Source organism: Rhamphochromis sp. 'chilingali' (assembly GCF_963969265.1).
Source record: "Rhamphochromis sp. 'chilingali' genome assembly, chromosome: 3".
In the NCBI taxonomy this organism is placed as follows: Eukaryota; Metazoa; Chordata; class Actinopteri; order Cichliformes; family Cichlidae; genus Rhamphochromis; species Rhamphochromis sp. 'chilingali'.
In genome coordinates this window covers 39,575,067-39,595,583 of record NC_137931.1, presented here as the reverse complement: position 1 = coordinate 39,595,583, position 20,517 = coordinate 39,575,067, and the positions used below count along the sequence as shown (strand labels likewise).

The following is a 20,517-nucleotide window of genomic DNA, read 5'->3' as shown; positions in this document are numbered from 1 at the left end:
CCTCCATTAGTGCAGACTACAATACCTTTTCCTCTGCCCTGCTCCGCCTCCCATTTACCTCTCACACTCACTGCTGACAATCAGCATCACTCACTAAAATAACGATATCATTCTAATTTTGCTTCTGAAAGCCATGAAAACCTATTACAATATCAATAGAAACCCAGAACGGTGAGAAAGTCATGAGAACCAAAGTGCGGGAACCTCGCTACCATGGACTCGACATACACGCTGGTGTTCTACAGGGATATTAGTGCAATGTCAAAGGGTATTAACCTTTTAAGCAATGTAGAGCTTTAGCTGGCACTGGAATAACAATTGTTTCCTGTTGTGCCAAGTATAGCCAGGCTTAAGGTAAGAAAAGAAAGTGATAGCAAATTCATGATCATTGCCTTGCAGTCTCAAGGAACTTTGAACTGTATAGTAAAGAAGACTGTTTAAAAACCCTAAATTCTTCATTTTAGCTATGTAACATTTTGATAAAGTAAATCCTTTTTTTTCTTACTAAAAAAATCAGTCTTAGCCCTGCTAATCGAAGCTCTCGCTGACTACGCCAAATTTAGCTCCAAAGCCAATCAAACGGACGCCTGAAGGATAATCTCAGTCACATAAACAAATGCGCACACATACACACTCGATCGCATACAAAGAAAACTACATACATACATTTAAAAACCCCAACCCAACCAAAACGCACGTGGACATATTTTTATCATGTGTTTGTCATTTCCAGCAGGCAGCAGAGCGTGAGCATGTGAGTGGATTTACGAATGGAAAATAAGTCCAGTGCCCTTACTCGCTCTCTCACTCACACACACACACACACACACACACACACACACATACATACACAGGCCCTGCCATGACCTCTGCATATAAACACAGATTCAACCAGCCAAAGGAATTCCTCTCTCTCTCTCTCTGACCTGCGGTAAGTCTTTAGTGGTCTGCAGCGGTTCTCTGAAGAGAGAAGTGCATGACAGGATCTGATAAGACAAATAGAACTGTTCCCAAACTCACTAAGCCAGCCACTTTGGTTATGTGTGTGTGAGTGCATTTATGTTTTTTTCCCCTGTTGAATTCTTCATACTTTCAGACCCTCCCTGTCTTTCTCTAGCTCGCCATTGAGGAAATTTTTAGACCCCAATTATTCTTTACATGCCAGTTTGTGTGCTAAAAACAGCTCCTTGGCTTAATAGTGTGTAAGGCTCATTTCCTATCAAAGCACACACACAATTTCTTCAAATGAATGTTTCCTCTGTTTCGGTAGTTGAAGTATGAACTGCATCGTCGCGTAAAAGCGACCTCTTGACAGAACTTGTAAAGCAGTTGTTTTTTTTAATTCAGTGATGCACCACAGGTCTTTGCTAAAGCCCATCCCACTTCTTTCTGTTTCCTTCCCTTCTGTCTTGGTTTTTCCCTCCTCTGACACTCCTCCACCACTTTTCCTCTCTCTGTGGGTCAGCAGGTCTCCCGAAGGTCATTTGCTCTTGGGGAAAAGGGGTCATATATCTTCACGCCACTGTTTGTAGAGGAGGTTCAGATGTGACATAGGGTTAACACTGGTGCGCCTTTGAATTTGTGCTGAGAGTTTCATGGACTGACTGTGGTATGAGGAGAATGCCAACATACAGGGTGCTTTAAGGGCGACAGCATGGAGGGGTGGGTGGGCAGCGCAAAAGAGCCTGGCATCTCAAGGCTGTGCAGCGGGCAGACAGAGAGGCTTTCATGACTTCTCAATAGGTAGTGTCGAGGTGTTCAATTGCTCAATCTCGCTTTACTTTTTCAGTCATTCAGCTGGTCAACTCCCGAGTTTCCCATGGTATTCTCCCATCGGTTTAGCCTTTAAGCACTGGTTAGCTTGTGTGTTTTTGTCTGAGTGTGTCTGTTAAGCCCATGAACTTCTTTCATGCCTCCTCATTAGCATGTGAATCCTCCCTCCACAAGCAGGCCAGCATGGAAGGATGGAGAAAGACAGGAAAGAAGGGGGAAGAAAAACGCAAAACCCCAGGAAAAACAGGGAATGCTGTGAGAGAAACCAGAAACTGATTTTTGGAAATGTTTTATTTTCCAGGCTGACTGTTTACCCAACACACCCCAGTTTATGCCTAGAGTTAACATGTGACGGTTCTCACTTTGTTTAAAGTATCTGTAGCCAAGTTCCCAGGCAGATTATGCTGAAAGTCTTGTATGAACAGAAACACGCTGGAATCTCCTCATCTTAAGTTGTGTTGATCGTCCCGCCCTGCCTTGCCTGGGCAATTCTGTGCTCACCCACATCTCCTTCTTCCTGTTGTATGCACAACATGGTTCTCAGACACCACTGTAGCCTGGGCTAGCCTTGTGTGGGCCCACCAGTGCCCTGATGAATTCTGCATGCTGTTTGTGCAGGTGTCTGCTTCAGTGACCATTACATCTGCTGACCTATGTTGACCAGTGGAAAGAGAGTCAATGAGAAAAAGAGCTTAATTCACACTAAAATCAGCTATAATAATACAAAAACGCTTTAAACTCTGCTGGCAAAATTTGTCTTCAGAGGAAGCAAAACAGCATAAAATCAAGAAAAAATGTTTTTTTCTTGACTGTAGCTATATTACATGGCTTAAACATATACACATTGATCTGGCGAGCACCTGAGACAACACTGTCTTCTTTTGGTTTCATTATGCAAGTCTGAAAGCTGAGTGTGCTTCTCTCGGAGGCATGCACAAGAATGTGTGTTTTGAGGTTTGCGTGAAGTTCATCTGAGTGCTGTGCTCCTCAGTACAGACCGGTAACATGATCTTCATCACCCATCACTGGCGAGAAGACAGCTGTGGCTCTCAGCAGCATTCATGAGTAGACCTGGATCTTAAACCAAAACATCAAAGGAAACCATGATGTGAGCTAACCACATGAACCACATGTGGGACTACTTTCTGAGCAGTCTGACATTGAATGTATATGTTGGTGTGTCTGGATGTGGGTCTTCAGGACACCTTCTTGTCTTGACTTCTCTCTATTTATGAGCAACTGTGAACACATAGCTCACATTTTGCATGAGAACATGTTCTTATGCAAAAAATGTTCCAGATTTGGGTGGGCTTTCTTTTGTTTTTCTTGGTATTCACACATTTTTAAATCCCTCAAAGAAGAATTTGAAAGTCCCAGCCAGCGTTTACACGCCTATATTTGTATTGCTTTGATTTGGAGATGTGTATTTCTTTTCCCCCTTGTCAGGAGTATATTAGTCCATGTGTGTGAGACTGGTTAGGAAAGCAGACATCAAAATGAATTTTTACTAATGGCTAATCATGGCCCTGCATTGTTATTAGTTGTGAAATTCTTTAGATTGTTATGGAGTGTTAAAGGAGTAGTACAAGAGGGATCTCCCAGAAATGTTTCTTTTTCTTTACTAGATATTTTGAAACTCTTTTCCCTAAAACTATGCAAACTTTATTGACAATATCCCCCTGTTGATTGGTTTCTTTCTTCTTTAATAATGAACCAATAGCCTTGAGTGTGAGTGTGTGTTTGCTCTGTGAGGAATGAGTGAAGCTACAGGATAAAGCTCAGTTCTCAATGGCCTGTTGTCGCACTGTCAACTAGAGCAGCAGGAGACAGTTTGTCGAGTAAACAGACTGTTTACTGTGAGCACACACACCTGTGAAAGGTTTTTGTTTTCTAATTTGTTTTCTAATGATACTTTCTCTTCAGCTTACAGGTAAGTAAACTGAGCTATGTGACAGTATGATTCCCCGTATTAGATGTGACTGTGAGTCGGCTCATGTATTTGCATAGGTTCATGCAGCTATCCATGTGTTTGTGTATGTCTGTGTGTAGCTATGCTGCCAGCCCTGGTACTCCATCGTACCGCTATTCGTCCTTACCACAGGGGGTTTTACTGCAGCGACTCCAGCCTGTACTACCCCTACAAGAGAAGCACCGTACCTTCCTCAGTCCTCATTTCTGTTGGCTTGACACTGCCTGCGGTGTCCGTAAGTCCATCCGACATAAAAAGCACTTGGCGATGGGAAACTCTGAAGGCGGAAATAGGAAGGGCTCGAGGTTTATGAAGGTGGCTGTGAAGGAGTGACTCTGCTACATAAGCTCTACCAAAGTTTAGATAGGCTTATATAACTTTTTTCTGAAGCTGCAAGTGCATCTGATTTTGGAAAACAGTCACTCCTTTGCTCTAAGCTGTCCATCTGACTTCCTTAAGCCCCAACCACTTCTGCTGTCCCATGATCCCCAGTGCCGGCATGCTCCTTGTGCTCCCGCCGTTCTCTCCTGTTTGTGTCTGTGTAACTGACCTGGTGCTTTTATTATTTCTTTCTTCTCTCCCTCTTCCTGTCCTTCTCTCTTTGTGTCTTTTGTAGCTAGCCTGCCTTTCCTGATCATTGAGACTAGCACCATACAGCCGTACCAGCGCGGGTTTTACTGTTCGGACGAGTCCATCCGGTACCCGCGAAAAGAGGGAGAGACCATTAGTGATGCTGTGCTTTGTGGTGTTGGCATTCTTATTGGCATCTTCTCCGTAAGTCGATCTTTACACCTCCCTTGGTTTAATCCTTGTAAAACTCTTAGATACGTCATAGTAGGGTTACTCAATTGTGACAAAAATCATCATTATGGCTATTTTGGTTAACGTCGAGGTCTAAATTATTTAACTTTGGCTCTGGAAACATCATACATTTATTGACATTCCAAAAAGCAAAAGGTCTTATAGCTCAGTGGATTTTTAATCTATGAATATAGTTTAACTGAACTAAGATCTTCACTAAAGATCTTTGAAAGTAAAGAAAAATCAGATCGTCTGGACCGGATTAGCACCTTGGCCCTGTCACAAGTGGCTCTTCACATAGAGCCATAGGCAGCTATCAGAGACCAACGGAAGTTCCGCGCTGCTTCAGTATTGTAAATAGTAAATAGGCGGTATTCTCTTGTTAAGTCATAATCGTGCAGATTGTAGCTTCACAATGTCAACTGGAGAGCTAAGAACATACACCAGATGTCTCAAGGTGTGGATTCCTTCCTATGGAGCAAAATTGATATCCGGTTAATATCCCCAGTAAGTACAGAGATCGGTGGGGCTGCTTATTTATTGCAACAAATAATGCATTTTGGTCAATATTGGAATGAAGATTATATAAAGATGACTCATCAAAATATCTACATCTTTTAACACGGGATCTTCTTGAACTTGGTGGGGAGTGAGTCAGTGTTTTAGGTAGAGCAGACAGAAGCTGGATTTAAAGCATAAGACAAAAGAAAACGATCATTAAGAAACCAAAACGCATAGTCCCAAACCTAACATAGAGCCTTCATCAAATTTTTGTTTTTATCATGCAGTGTTATCTAAAATTCTCCAGTTTTTTCCTTTAAATGTGCTTTTTTGTTTCCCCCTCCATTCTATAATGCTTTCTTCTTAATACTTCATTCTTCAGGAGCTTTTTCCAAGCCATTTATAATGGCCTGCATTTTATTACTTTACTAAGTGAGTGAGTCAGTCGGTAGTGAGAGGCCCCCCAAGCGATATTAGGAAGTGTATGTTGGTGTATATGTGTGTTGATGCCTGCATGCCAAATACCAAAGAGATTTTATGAGCTCTTACTCCATTCTCATGGCTGACTCCGTGCCCTCTGTGCCCTGTACATTACTACTGGTAAATATGTCAGCGCTCTGTTCGCTACCACACTGGTAGCCTCGAGCGTCTCACTAGTTAGCAACAGCATGAAATTCCCATGACTGGAACCGTGCTCCAGAAAACGGGAATGGTTCTGGTGTTGTGCCAGCAGATTAGAGGGGGTCAAGTTTAGTGGAAACATGTTATAATGACTTGTGGTGGGGTGCATGACAATTACTGCCACGTGGTCAAGCTAAATGATCTTTACAGCCCCCAGACTCCTATGTGGCACAGCCCCCTCATAAGTTCCCAGACTGAAACATTGCTTCGCTGTCGCCTCTGTGCCATCAACTTAGTGGGCGCCCACGCACGTACACGCTGGACCAGCTCAGCTCTTCTGCTTATTGGATCCAGGACCCTGTTCTTGTGTTAGTTAGCTCCCTCACATGTTCACGTGTGGGCAAAGCTGGCGTGTCTTACACAGCTGTATTCCATTAGTGGCGTCTACTGCCATGCCGACACCATTCCTGTAACACACGCGCTGTCTCCCATGCTGGCACAGGCACATGGATATGCATATATGCACATATATACATGCAGTGGTAGCAGATTCCACTTGGGTCTCTTGTTTATCTCTGTTGAAAGGAAAATCCCAATAGCCCTGCTGGTCAGACAGATTCATGTCTGGCAGACTCTGTTTCCACAGTTAGAAGTTATGAGTTACCATGCATAACGATGATCTAAAAAAAAAAAAGATTAGATTCTCTGGGATACTCAGAGATGCTCTATACAAGCAGATATATAAACTAAGACAGGGGGTAGAAACAAGAGAAGAGATTTGAATGCTGGCAACAAAAATAAACAATTGTGGCCTGTATTAGCCTCCTGTGGTTTTAATCTCCACCTCTGATCTGAGTAATTCAATGACAATAGCACAGACAAACATACAGTACACCACCACGTTTATTTTGCCTGGCTGTGAGCTGAGCTGAGCACCTAATACCCAGAATAGATGTGTTTGTCAAGATTAACAGCACACACAAAGAGTACATGTACACAGTAAAAGAAGCTAATAATACGAGGGTACATTGTGTGGAAAGACTGCCATAGGCAGTGTGAATGTGTGCACATTCATCTGTGCACATAGTGCTGTTTACATTCACAATGTCTGCAGGCATAACGATGTGCAGGTAAATACTTTTTAAAGAAATTAATCAGAAGACTAAAGCCTTTTGTGGGAAGAAGAAGGAAAGAGCAACTGGTCTATTAGTCCAGGAACCCAGGTGGTACAGACTTATTGACATCTTTGTGCCTCAAGGCATGACTTGGCGCGCAAGCCCCTTCAGTATAGATGAGGTCTTTTCAATGGGCCTTACCTCTACTCAGCATTTCCTGGTTAGACTACCACAGGACTCACAATTAGCTCACTGGACTAAAGCTCCATAAAAAATTATATAGATACCTGTTTTCCTTTTTCATTGACGTTCACTTTCTTTTTTTATTCTTTACATCCGACGTGGAAGACCGGATCATATCATTGAACCTTTGCTCACATTCACATCATATTCAAACTGCCTGAGGGAAAGGCAGGCCATGCTCATCTTTTATGTTTGTTTATGTGTGACTTTGCACCATTTATTGTCCTGTCTTTCCTGTCTGTTACATCCTTCATAATCTCTCTGTTACTTCAACCTGGAATTGAGTTAGATTTCCTGCATGATAACTCAAAAGTTACAATTTTATTGCATGGTTTTATGTGTCTGAAACTAATGTAGTGCTGTTTGATTCGGCAACGTCGTAAAAAAATTGTAATGAGTGTTGTGTGCTGTATCTGAAAAAAATGTTCCTTTTAGATTGTGATTGGAGAATGCTACAGGATTCACCAGCTGCACCAAGGAACAAAGTCATTTGTGGGGAATCCCTACGTTGCAGCTCTCTACAAGCAGGTCAGCTCTGCATCTGACTGGCATCATACGTGTTCTAATAATTTCTTACATAGTAAAGCATTTTTTTAAACATCTCAATTTTATTGCCAAACCTAACATTGTATGTATGTAATTTTTATGTAAGGCACATAGTCGACTGTAAATTCTAATAACAGCTATTGAATGTTTTGAAGGAACTAAAACATTATCTCAAAAGTGGGATAGGAAACATGTTTTTTGCATCAACACAAAAAAATATTATAAACCTTCAGTGCAATATAACTGAAGTGATATGAGACCTTTCTGTGGTCTCTGGACCAGCCTCTTGAGGAAGTCAAAAACAGTACTGAGTGTAGTGAATTACTCAGAAGACATAATTAGTAACAGCTGTTAAAATCTGTTAGCGATACAACGTTTACATCAGCCACAAAATTTTTGGTCTTAGAATAGCATGCTACATTTTAAAAACTCATATCCTGTGTACGATAAATCTGCCAGCATTATTGTTTTAGGTACTTGTGCTGTGTAAGTGTAGAAGTCTTAAAACCATAGCAACAGTAATGGAGACAGTTCTTATCTAACAATCAGTTACAGTCATCTGCTTTATCTAATCACTGTTGTGTGTCATCTTGCAGATAGGTGTGTTTCTCTTTGGCTGCGCCATCAGCCAGTCATTCACAGACATTGCCAAGGTGTCTGTAGGTCGGATGAGACCCCACTTCTTAGATGTTTGCAGACCAAATTTCTCCACTATTAACTGTTCATTGGGGTACATCACCAACTATACCTGCACTGGGGAAGAGAGTGAAGTACAGGAAGCTAGGTTTGTGTAAACAACGATGCACACACAGTATGAACAGAATATAATATGTTTATTAATGTACTCCTTCAGAGTTTAAAAGTTACGGTTTCTCTCCACAGGAAATCCTTCTTCTCAGGACATGCCTCGTTTTCGTTATTCACCATGCTCTACCTGTGTGTAAGTAACCATCAAGCTCTGATATTCTAACATTCATGCAGGCACACATATGCTGACAATCAGAGAAACAATGATTTGCACATAGATGGAGTTATGGAAACAAGGCTGGGCTCTGATTAGGGGATTTACTGCTTGAAGAAAGAGAAAAACATTGTTCTTATCCACTGCTCCACCTCCTCTTCTTCATCTCCTCACTCATTTTTATACTCTTTTTTTAATTCCTTGGGGAGAAGGATGGATGCACTCCACCTGTTTTCTTCAAAACAGTTGCATGCATACTTCCTGTTCTCACTCATCCCTTTCCACATCTTTCTCTCAGTCCACCTGTTGTGGGTGTCTGGTAGGGTTTAGCACCCCAGAGGCATTTCAAGCTACACACACACACGAACACACATCCCAATCATCTCCCTTTCTTCCTTTGTTTACAGACCACAAATTTTAATCTCCCTTGTATGCTACAGGGATTTAAGAATAGAGTCAGTGTTTTGGATTTGGCTGGCCTGGTTACCAGGTGGTCTTGGTTCTCAGAGTGAAGACACTTGAATATCCCATGTATTATAGTGGATTGCAGTGCAGTGCAGTGAGAGGTTGCTGTGGGTATTTCCCAGCCTCTGGGTGAACCTACAGCTGCACTCTGGTCAGACGAAGGAAAAGAACTGCATAAAACGCAGGGGGAAAGTAGCAAGGGAATGGAGATGTGCTGCATCCAGACCACACAGTGACACACTAGTCAAAGACCAATGTTCCAGCTGTGGTAAACTCAGGACTGCCAGCATCAGTCCAAATATGAGTGGAGTTGAAAAGAGGCAGAACAGCTTGTAGTTGATGTTTTTGAATACAAAACCGTCCTGAAACAAAGACCACAAAGTAGGCCCACGCAGTGGTAAAAGGAAACTGCTGCTTTTCCACTCAAAGAAGTCCCCTCTTGAAGTCTGCCTAAATATGCATTCTTGTAGACGTCACTAAGAGCCAAACTCTAAATTAAAACCAAAGGAATATGAAGAATATAGAAGTTTGACAGTTGAGGACACGTGGTAGCTAATAAGAATTAATGTCAGGGATTAATACTCAATACTTAAAACAATTAAATGAATAGAATATAAATAGAAGATGGAACAGCTTCATATGCAAATGTTGCTTTTTGCACAACCGTTCTAGTGAAAATAGGTTATCAAGGCTGCCTTTTTCCTCATCAAAGCCTCTAGTGGCATACATATTTCTTTTCTTTGGTGCTTTCGCTCACTCATCGCTTTCCACTTTGAAAGTGTCATTTCCACATTGGGGCTGCCACCTCGTCCTCTTTCTCACAACCTCAATTCATCTGCTAATTGGCATTTAGTGAAGTTGAAGCACTTAATTTCCTGACAAGCATGCCTCAGTGCTGCATCTCTGACTGATGTGGTTTGAGCTGTGCCTTAACAGCATCATAGGCTTCAGAGACAGCACACCCATAACTGGCGCAGACCACATGGCATGCTGTTCAGCAACACCACAGCCACAGAAAACAAGCATATGCGTGCATTTGTGTGTGCCACTGAACTATCTTTTGTTTTGGCTAATGCACACTCAACATCTGCGTATTCTCAGAATGAGAAAACGAAGTGTTTGCGTGAGTTAGTTGTGACTATACGATATCTCACTGTTTCTGGGCCAGAATGCATGTTGGTGGTTAAATAAAAGACAATATTTGTATTCAAGTTAAAAATGGCTCTAACCACAGCTGTGTTAATGTGCCACAACATGGTGTGAACCAAAAGAAAAGAGGAGAATGGGGCACGCATGTAAAGCGAGACCTTGCTTTCTAATTCTTTCTCACTTTGTTGTGTTTGTTCATGTTTTTTTTAATTTAACATTCACTCTGAATTGGTGCAAGAGGGACAAGGCGAGAAGATCTTACTGGATTCCTTTAGAAACCACCAGACTTTGTGTCGCTTTTGGCTCCATCTGTCATGGGAATTTATTCCTTTTGTTGTGTTTTGTTGGTATTTTCCTCATATCTAACTAGTCAAGACAAATTCTGGGAACAAGACTCGGTTAAAAAGGCAGAGGTCATGTTGGATTTAAAGAGGAGACACTGAACTTTATTTTAGATGATCATGAATGCTCTCACATGCTTTGTGTGACTTAGTGTGTTGAACCAGGCTTGGACTGGCTTATTTGGGTTACCTCAGTGTGTTCGAATTAGATATGGGCACACTGACTGGTAGGTTGTAATATCTCATGTTTTGACTAAGTTCAAGTTTTCATTATTGTTCCCACATCCTTCATTAAAACTTTGTTAAACTGAAAAGGTTCACAGGCTGTGCAAAGTTGTTTTTTTTTTTAGCTAGGTTTCATTCATAGGTGCATTACGTCAGTCAAAAGCTCTTATCAGTAGTTCTAACTCACTACCTGACAACCATTGTATAGGAAGCCTGAAGTCTAAACATCCCTGCCAGCGAGGAGGAGAACAAGAACAGAAGGGATGGGAGGGATCGTTTCCTCAGCTATCGTAAGGATAAGAACAATGATAGGGTGTCGTAGAGGAAATGTGAGAGAGCTTTATGTCCACACCTACCAGGGCTAGTGGTTGGGGGTTGCAGGCCGGCACTGTCTGCAGGAATTGTTAGACTGACTGATTATAGGACACAAGTATGGAGGTCTAGGCTGGGTAGACCTTGGCTGAGGCTCGCCCTCCCAGGCCCTCTGTCTCTGGTTGTGAGAGACAGGAAGTCAGGGGTATGAGTGGTGGAGAAACACAGGATGTCTGAGGAACCTGGGCTGACCTCACCGCTGTGCATGTTAAGTGGATAAAAAAAGAGCAAGAGCGTGTATGACTTTGCTCTTGTGTAAGTGACTGAAAGTGGCCTTGGATTTAGTTTTTCCTGTTTTGGTTCTCCCCTGTCTTCATCATGACCCAGAAAATGGGCTGCAGGCGGAGTGTAAGGGGGTGCATCCGTTTTGTCTTCTGTTTGCACTATAAGAGGGTAAAGAGTTCATCCCAAGTGTTGAAGCATGCATGGCATGGTATGTATATATATATGCGTGTGTGTGTGTGTGTGTGTATTTGTGTGTGTGTGTGTTCAGTGGCATACTGTGGTTGTATTGTTTTTACAGCTGGGATCTTGAACCATGAATCAGTCATGTCCGGGTCTCATGCAGTCAAGTGTGTGTGTTTCAGAAGACAGTATGTATTTCTCTACGGATCTGGCAAGCGCCTGCCCACTTTGAGTCAGTCTAGACCTCTCAGACAGTAATAATATACACACACAGACACCACAGGTGCAGGGTTATAAAGGCAGCGTTTAGTGTCTTTTATGAAAACTAGTCAGGTGTGTGTGAGGGTTTATTACTGCCTTCTGATAATTTAGGTTATATGTTTTACACCAAATACACAGAACATTTTCTGTTTGTCGAAGGGAATTTATGTCAGAGCATGTGCACAGTTTTGCATATTAAATTTGGTTCTTCTCTTCTCTCCTCCTTGCTTCCAGTTCTACATACAGTCCAGGTTTACATGGCGTGGCGCTCGTCTCCTCCGCCCATTGCTCCAGTTCACTTTGCTGATGATGGCTTTCTACACTGGCCTATCACGCGTGTCCGACCACAAGCACCACCCGACCGATGTCCTGGCAGGATTTGTGCAGGGAGCCCTGGTGGCCTACTGCATAGTGAGTTCACACAACACCACACAATACATTCAAACGATTTGAGACATACGAGAAATGCAACATAATTAGAAACAGGGAGAGTGTCTGACATTTACACCTTTTCTATAACTGATCATTGTGGATCCTACAACCAAAGCAGTCTTCAAATAAAGTTTGCCTCAACTTATCTTCCTTATTCCACTTTTTCTTCTCTCTGCTTTTGGTAAAAGGAGAAACGGAGCAGGCAATGAAGTGAGGACAATCTGATTCCCTTTAATGAATAACACATTGCTTGGAGCCAAGCCCTAGTTAAGAAGTGTGTTCGTGAGTGTGTGTGTTGAAGTGAATCTTTGCCTCTTGGTGGGATTCCATACTCTACAGCCATTCTTGCTACTTTAGTGACATATTGTCACAGGAGTTGCCAGATGATTTTCATAACCCTCGTCATTACACTAAGCTAGATGGAGCCAAGGAAAATGGAATTTGGGTCAAGAAGAAAAAAAAAAGGGGGGGGGGGGTGTGTAAAAAGAAAAAGAGAGAGAGGGGAGGGGAGAGAGGATTAGCCTTTGAAACAGGAATGAGGCTGTTAATTATTTGGGTTTTTTATTTGGTGGCTCTGGTTCTATCAGCACAGCAGGACTCAGCTAAACTCTGCTGCCTGTGGCAAAAATACAGACGTGAACACACACGCGCACGCACACACTTACCTTTCGACAGGATCCAAATCATCAAAGTGGAAAGTTAGGTTCATAAGATTGAGCAAGACCTCAGTAGTGGCGCCTAGCAGACCTTGGCAGAGCTAAAATGTACAAAGACACTCACACAAACACACACAGAGAATAACACACAGTCCTTCAATACCTGGATTAGAATTCATGAGCAGAAACCAGCAAGTAAAACAATAACTGTAATGGCCTGGCGAAACCAGTTCTCCTCCAGCTGGGAGCAGCCTTCTGACGACATCAGCCTTGACAAGTAAAGAAATTATGTTTTTTAGAAATATACGCATTGAACTCTGAATTGGCAAATTTGGGGGAGGAGTGAAGGGAGGAAAGTGACTAGAGAAGTGCCTTGTCTGACATCTTGGCTTGGGATGAGCATGGGTTTAATCCAACTCAACTATCCCACAAACTTTCTGCTTTTGCATGAAGAGAGACAGCTTAATCCAGACGTACAGACACATTATTCATGTCCATATACTTACAACACATATAATGTACACACACACACACACATGCGCACACAGTCAAACCCCTGCCGATTAAGGCAGTGAGGTTACTTTTACAATCCGTGACGCCTCTTCTGATTTGCCAGGTTTTAGTAGAAACACACATCTGTGAGTACTTTACTTCAGCGCTTTCTGCCTCTCAGTAAGCAGTGGAGCAGAAAGCGCCTGATAGGAGATGAGTGGAGGCAGGACAGAGAAGATGTAAAGCCTGTGTGGCTTTCAGATGCCAGCAGAAAGTTTTAAGATCTTTAGATTCTAAGTTAGAAACTACACAAGTTTAATCATTTTTTGTAAATGTAAAATGAAGAATAATCATGATGAAGAAGGTAAAAGAATTTAGGAGTTTCATGGTATGCAGTCCATTAATCCAGTCTGAACCTTTCAACATGAAAATGTGATTTTCCAGTCACTTCATGATACGCAAAGGTCTGACTTGATGAAGTGAAGAAAAAATGAGACGAATTAGTGGATTTTCTTGCTAGTCTGTTATACTGTTATACTGTGAAACAGCATCTTCCTTTCCAAATAAATTTAGCTGACTCACTGCAAAGATGTGTGTTGTGCCGGGATGTTATTGTTATGGGCTACAGTTAATTCTTTCATCGCTGTGCACCCCCACTGATTGCCGGTAAATGAACAATTCAAATGTTTATGGACACATTCAGATGTAGTGATGTGTTATACTGTGGCTTTGTAGACTTTACTTTGTGCTTTACTGTAAGTAAAGTGCTGCTTTAAACCCTGTTGTCTGTGCACACAGATAAAGTCTCTGAGTTAAATACACCCATAGTTTTTAAAAATACCACAACAGGAAGTATTACTGTCTCACCTGGTACTTACTATAAGACACAGTGACCCAGTTTTCAATATGAGTTGTAATAAAGGTCAAGGCGACTGAATCCAACAAGAACCAGCTGTGATGAGGAAGGAAGAAGGGGGCAGCGTTTATTTGTTTTTCTAAGTTCGTTGTCATTTGCAAAAAGGCGTCAGGTCAGGCATAAAACTCCCCCCGAAAAAACAAACCAAGGCGCTCAGAGAGCGAAGCAGTCTTTGTGTGGTCCCGATGAACTCATATAGAAACAGGAAGTAAACAGATATAACCTAAATGTAAATTTGGAATTCTATTTGTGCCACCAGATAGCCTACACTGTAATTTTTATCTGTTCAGGGACATTTACAGTAAGATACGTGCTTGAAGTGTGAGACGATGCCATTGACTGATAACATTCTTAGAATTATGCAGTTGTATAATAGCTGTAGCTGCTCCTCCGAACTCTTCTGGTGTAAATGGAAAATGTGTGGTTATAATATAATTAAAGTTGATTTCATGTGCATGCAAACTAATAAAAAACATTTTATATATGTCAGGTTCTTCTAAGTAATAGAAGACACTGACTTAGCTAACTTCCTGTGTGACTCTGCTTTTAACTGTGTGTAAAGATATGCGATTAAAAGTACAAAAGTTTTTTTTTATGCAGTTGTCACGAAAAAACACCAAACTGCTGTGTATGCACTATACAGCACAATGGGGCTAGATGCTTTAGGTGCATTAGTGTATATTATGCAAAGGAAGTGGTGTGGTCATGATAAGCCTTCCAACAGGGTAGGTCAAGGTCAAGTGTGATTGGTCTTGAATCATGTAGCAACAGGGCCTGATGTAGCTGGCCATGAGAAATCCCCATGATAAGTATGGAAAGTTTCCCATATCTCTGAGTCACCTCAGTTGTATGGCCGCATATCCATTAACACTCTATGAGTCATAGCATTTATAATATGGCATTTAAGACACAGTGCCCAAACCAACTGTTGTATACACCAAGGGCCATTTAAAGTCCATGAAAGCACCCATCTGTTATGAAGGTGTCATTCTACATATCGCCCTTCTATCAAATGTCGCTAAGTGTCCTTATAGTCTGGAAATATCAAGCTTAAATAGCGGAGAATGGGACACTTTTTGTTTTATAAATAGATCAGTGACTGCATGTCAAGTATTTTGGGCAGAAAACCCAGATGAACACTAAACTGGCTACTGTTTGTCCCTTGAGACAATTTCCATATGACAGCATCATTTCCAATCCATGTAAAATCCCTGAGGGAAATATTCATTTTATTTCCTTGTACTGCTGGTTCCCAGTAAAGGTTCCCTTTTACATAGTTTAGTGTTGATGGGAGCTTCTCCCCCCTGGACTCCATCGCACAGGCCATTCACTCAGCCCGGACTGGCATCATGGAAGGAAAAGCTGCTGTACCTGCCAATTATGTGTGTGTGCTTTCATGTATTTGTGTGTGTTAGTCCACAGCTGAAGCCAGTTTTGCTCATGACTGACCTCTGCTCCGTGTAAGTGGAAACGGTAATCCACTGATACAGTGGGCTAGAGTTTCCATGGGCCCACTTCCTGTCCACTCTTGCCCCATTTTCCTGTTTGGCATATGATGTCATTGTGATCTTATGAAAAGCTTTTTTTTCTTATTTTTTTCTCCTTTCCTTTATTCACCACCAAATTAGTTTTTTGTTTTTTTGTTTTTTTTTTAATCCCTCCTATATTAGAGTGAGCAATACTAAGATCACTTCCTTCAGTCAGATTACTCAGTGTTGCCAGTCTGGGACTGAACATGGTGGAGGAAATGCAGAAGGGAGTTCCTTGTCACTAAAAAGTATCAAGATTACAGATGCTTTTTAACCACAAAGGGCATTCCTCATCCAACAAAAAAGAAAAAACCTGGGTTTAGGAGCAGATCATCTTCTAGCCGATGCCCACATTGCATTCTGCAGATACCCCTGACTTCTCATTGGGACATCAAGATATAATGCAAAATTCACTTTAACATTTCTCAAGAACATCCCGCCCATAAGAAAATACATGTGCATGTTAATATTCTTGTATCGAGCATAGATTGTATGTAGTCACTGGTTCGAGAACACCTCTTTTGAAGACTTGATTTCAAGAATGAAAGGATGTAGTTCTAAGGTGCATACATAGACTGTATGCGTGCACTGCACAGACATAGATACCTGCTAATTCATGCTAAGTTACATGCAAACTAAATACTAGAATTTCAGTCTCCAAAACTGGAGCCTTGAACTCAAATGAAAATAGAAAGCACCAGAATAACAAACACAGTCAAGAGGTTCAGTTTGGAGGCTTGAATTAGCTGTGATAAAGCTTAAAGACAGCTAGGGACCTGGATAGCACCCTACCTGTCACTCAAATGTCTCAGCACTAGTGGTACACAACTTTAGCACTTAAAATTTTTAAGCTAGTGGGTTATAAAAGCAATTTTTCCTTGTAAAGTTTTGAAAAGCTACAGGTACTTTTTTTGGTAAAGATCTGTCTTTTACCCTGTGGCTGGTTGTTTGACAGTAGCATGATGATGTGTGCGGGGATTGATATGCTTTATTTTTCTACTTGGGATGATGCCACTTGTCACAGAACTAGAACTAGAAGTAACCAGTCCCCACTGAAGCAATTGTTTATGACCAGAATAAACATTTATATTTATATCCAGCATGTGATCAGAGTAGATGTAGGAATGAGCTGCTCGCGTGAATTTTAACAGCCTTTTCCTTAATTTCACCCCTCCAACTGCCACTTTAAAGTCGCCCATCTCCACATCTCCATGACTTTTCCCCTCTTAGCCTGTTTGTGTCCATGTCTTTAAACCTTCTATCAGGATAATATATTTATGGAGTGTCGCAAAAGTGGAATAACTTGCTTTAAGGACCTTTTTATAGTCAGCCAAACTAGAATCATTTGAACAGCTTTGTAATAAATACAGTCTACCAGCATCACACTTTTTCAGATATCTACAAGCCAGACCGTTTATTCATTCCCATATTTCAAGCTCAGGTCCTGTACCAGAATCTACACTTTTAGAAACTATTCTACAACTTAATCCGACCAATAGAGGGCTGACTTCTCTGCTGTACAATAAAATGTAATACTTCACACATATCTTGGAATCAGACATCCCTGAAATGCCTCTGTAAGACTGACTAAAGCATAGTCAAATCAAATGAGATAAGTTAAACACGGTATATGTAAATTAAAACAGTAACTTGGCTGTCCTTCACTGTGTGCCATTTGCATTAAACCAGCACTGCGAAACTTTTTTTTGCACACAATCCAATCTTTGTTTAGTTCTCTTTTCACATCTTATCTCACTTTGTGTCCACCAGGTGTTCTATGTGTCAGACCTGTTCAAGCCAAGGGTGAAGCCGGCCACACCCCCGCCCTCCCCGATTAAGAAGGAGCTGCTCCCTTCATCTGACATCATTGAGAGAAACAACCACCACAACATGGTGTGAGGGAGCCCACATCGTCTTGTGACTGAGGAGCCAATCGCAGCACTGCTCACCTCCCATCGGACAGTAGAATGTAGCGACAAGAGACAATTGCTGCTTGTTGAATGGCATCCTCCGCCCTTTTGCAGTGCCCCAGCTGGAGGCACTTTGTGGACTAGGGTATCAGATTTGAGATTTGCACTTCAGAGTCCACTCTCACTATCCAGACTTATTATTTACTATAACTACTAATCAGCATTTGAGCCCATCCTTTTGAGCACAAAAAAAAAAAAAGAATTGGAAGCTGAAAGACCAAATTAATTAAGAAGATGATAACTTGATAGACAGAGCTAAGGGTGGAAAAAAAGGCAAACCCCCTGCCTAGGGAGAGAGGGATTTCCAGTGAAGCTTCCTCCCCAAACTCTCTGTGGCCTTGGAACAGCAAAGGAAAACAACTTCCTTACCTAAGGGAAGGAAATTACTGCAATAATTAGCAGCGTAGAAATGATAACAATATAGAAAAATATAACTTATAGCACTGTTTTAACTCCATTGTCCATTATCACCACTTGCTGCCTGAGATGTCTGTCTGAAAAGATCTTGATCATGCTGACATAATGAGACAGAAATATTGACTCCGAGAAGCAAAACAAACCCAGGTTGGTAGTTTCATACTAGACTTCATATGTGGGGGAAACATAGTTTTCATAATAGAAACTCTGTATCTACAGTCCACTGTATGGATCACACACTGATCTTAGTAGGCCTTTATAACAGGCTACAGAGGAGTCCTTTTATTTCAAATCTTAGGCCCTGGAAAGTCAGGCCCTCTGACCTCATTGACCTCTGTCTCCAGATCAGCACATCAAGCTTTTTTTAGTGGATTTCAGAGTGGCCCAAGCCCGGGATGTTGCATTTTTGAGAGTTAGATAAAGTAAAGGGGGTTAAATTCTATGGAAGGATGGGGGCAGACCTCACAGCACCCGCCTGCCTGTACAAAAGGCGTGGCTGTGCCACCACTTCTTGGTGATGGGGCTATTCTCTGTAGCTTCCTAAACCAGAAGGTGATAGGTGGGTGGAATGAAAGGGTGTGGTCTGTTACCATGCACAGAGGGTGATTTACAGCAAAGCTGGCACATTATTTTGGGATGATTTGGGCTCTTTCCGCTGGCAGGGAGGGGCTCTCACCCACTCAATCACTCATTGGCAGTGGATGTCTGTCTCTCAAAGTGTGTGTGCGAGTGTTTGCATGTGCGTGTGCATTCTTATCTTGGTATGCTCGTGCTTGTTGTCAGTGTGATTGCGTGTGTTCGTTTGAATGTGCCCTGTGAAAAGGAGCCCCCTCTTGATAAACTGTGTCAAATGACAAGCGTGAATGTGTTCCACTGTATGTCTGAGAGCAGGTGAGTTATAAAAACTGTGGATCTAATATTTTTATTCTCTGCTAAGAAGCATCTTTAACCTTGTATGTTTATAGCCTGTCCTGTGTAATCACTAACAGTTGTACAGTACAGCATACAGAAGTCCTTTTTATTTACAGCCAACTCAGATATCCTCCAACAACACACTCCGCCATGTTGCACATCTTTCTCATTGTATAGTCCGTCCTATCATTTTACTCTCTCTTTTTTATAAATATATAAATAATGTATAGATCACTAAAATTAACCCTGTAAGATATTGTTTCTTAACATGTTTAGATATATCCACTATACAGACCTGTGTTCTTTACAAAATGCTGCTTAAAAGCATCGATTGACAGATTTTTGTATTTAGATAAATAAACTATTGTAGATTGTAATAGTTACATTTGTAATATGCTAAAAAATACACCCCCTACTTGTATTAAAATTCATAGTATTTTTGTATTGTCTTGTCCTCTTTTGTACAAAATAAATAGCAGTAATGGTGTTTTTTCTGCTATATGTACTTTGCTTTATTACATGTGCTTTTCAATAAAAAAAACAGCTCATATGAACACACTTTTGGAGTTTGGTATGTTTTCCCTGACAGATGGATTTGATGTTTGTTTTTTTTAATTTGAAATTGGCAGTTCACAAGGCTTGCCATTTAGGATCTGCCCAGACTGAGTCATCTGGCCATCCTCAAGTTCTTACACCTGCCAATTTCTCCTGCATCCATCATAGGCAACTATGTGAGTCAGCTGTTCCATTATTTCCTGATGTATCCCAGAACTGGACATTCACTAGACTATAAACTAAAATTACGTAAAGATTTGGGTCACCATGTGCATTTCAGAGAGGCCAGCCATGAGAAAAGAAGCTGTTGAAGTGTTAATTTGTCAGTGAAAACACATTTAGAGGAAGACTCGTCTCAGGGGGTAGAACAGATTATCTACTAATCAGAAGATTGGTGGTTCGATCCCTGGCCCTCCACTCCATGTACTTAAGTGTACAAGATGCTGAACCCCAAATTACTTCCAAGACATCTATGGGAGTATGAGGCTTGTAGTAGTGGCTGCTTGGTTACAGTATAAAGGTGCTATATAAGTACAAGTCAGGAGCAATTCATGTAATATATAATAATAGTGAATGACACTGATAATGAGTAGTTTAACCAAGAATTAGTTTATTGATTTTGATATGAATTGCCTTAAACTGCAGTCCTGCTACATGAATTATAGCTGATCTCAATGCCAGCACACATAAGCTGATACCCATCTGTCCCTATAATTGGAAAATCTGATATTTAATTGCTTGAATTGCCTCACAATGCTGTGATTGCAGCCATCCCCCAACTCTCTGTGACTTCATAATGTCACTTTTATTTACTGCAAATAGTATTTCACCACCAATTTAGGTATTGCTCATCAATGCTGGTGCACAGTAAGACAGTGACTCACCTTTAA

General features: G+C 41.4%; 1 protein-coding gene across 2 annotated transcripts in view; it reads left to right on the top strand.

The window, feature by feature from the left end:
- plpp3 (phospholipid phosphatase 3) overlaps positions 1-19,624 on the top strand; it is a 28,216-nt gene extending 8,592 nt beyond the window's left edge. Inside the window, exons 2-7 of one of the 2 annotated variants that reach the window (XM_080878710.1) lie at positions 4,359-4,516; positions 7,459-7,551; positions 8,166-8,353; positions 8,452-8,509; positions 11,983-12,159; positions 17,544-19,624. In XM_080878710.1, coding sequence (XP_080734836.1) covers positions 4,359-4,516; positions 7,459-7,551; positions 8,166-8,353; positions 8,452-8,509; positions 11,983-12,159; positions 17,544-17,672 — 803 coding nt within the window. In that variant the 3' untranslated portion in view covers positions 17,673-19,624. Of the gene's footprint in view, positions 1-3,822; positions 3,978-4,358; positions 4,517-7,458; positions 7,552-8,165; positions 8,354-8,451; positions 8,510-11,982; positions 12,160-17,543 lie in introns of both variants that reach the window. The other variant, XM_080878711.1, reaches the window with a different exon arrangement.
- The last annotated feature ends 893 nt before the right edge of the window (positions 19,625-20,517 follow it).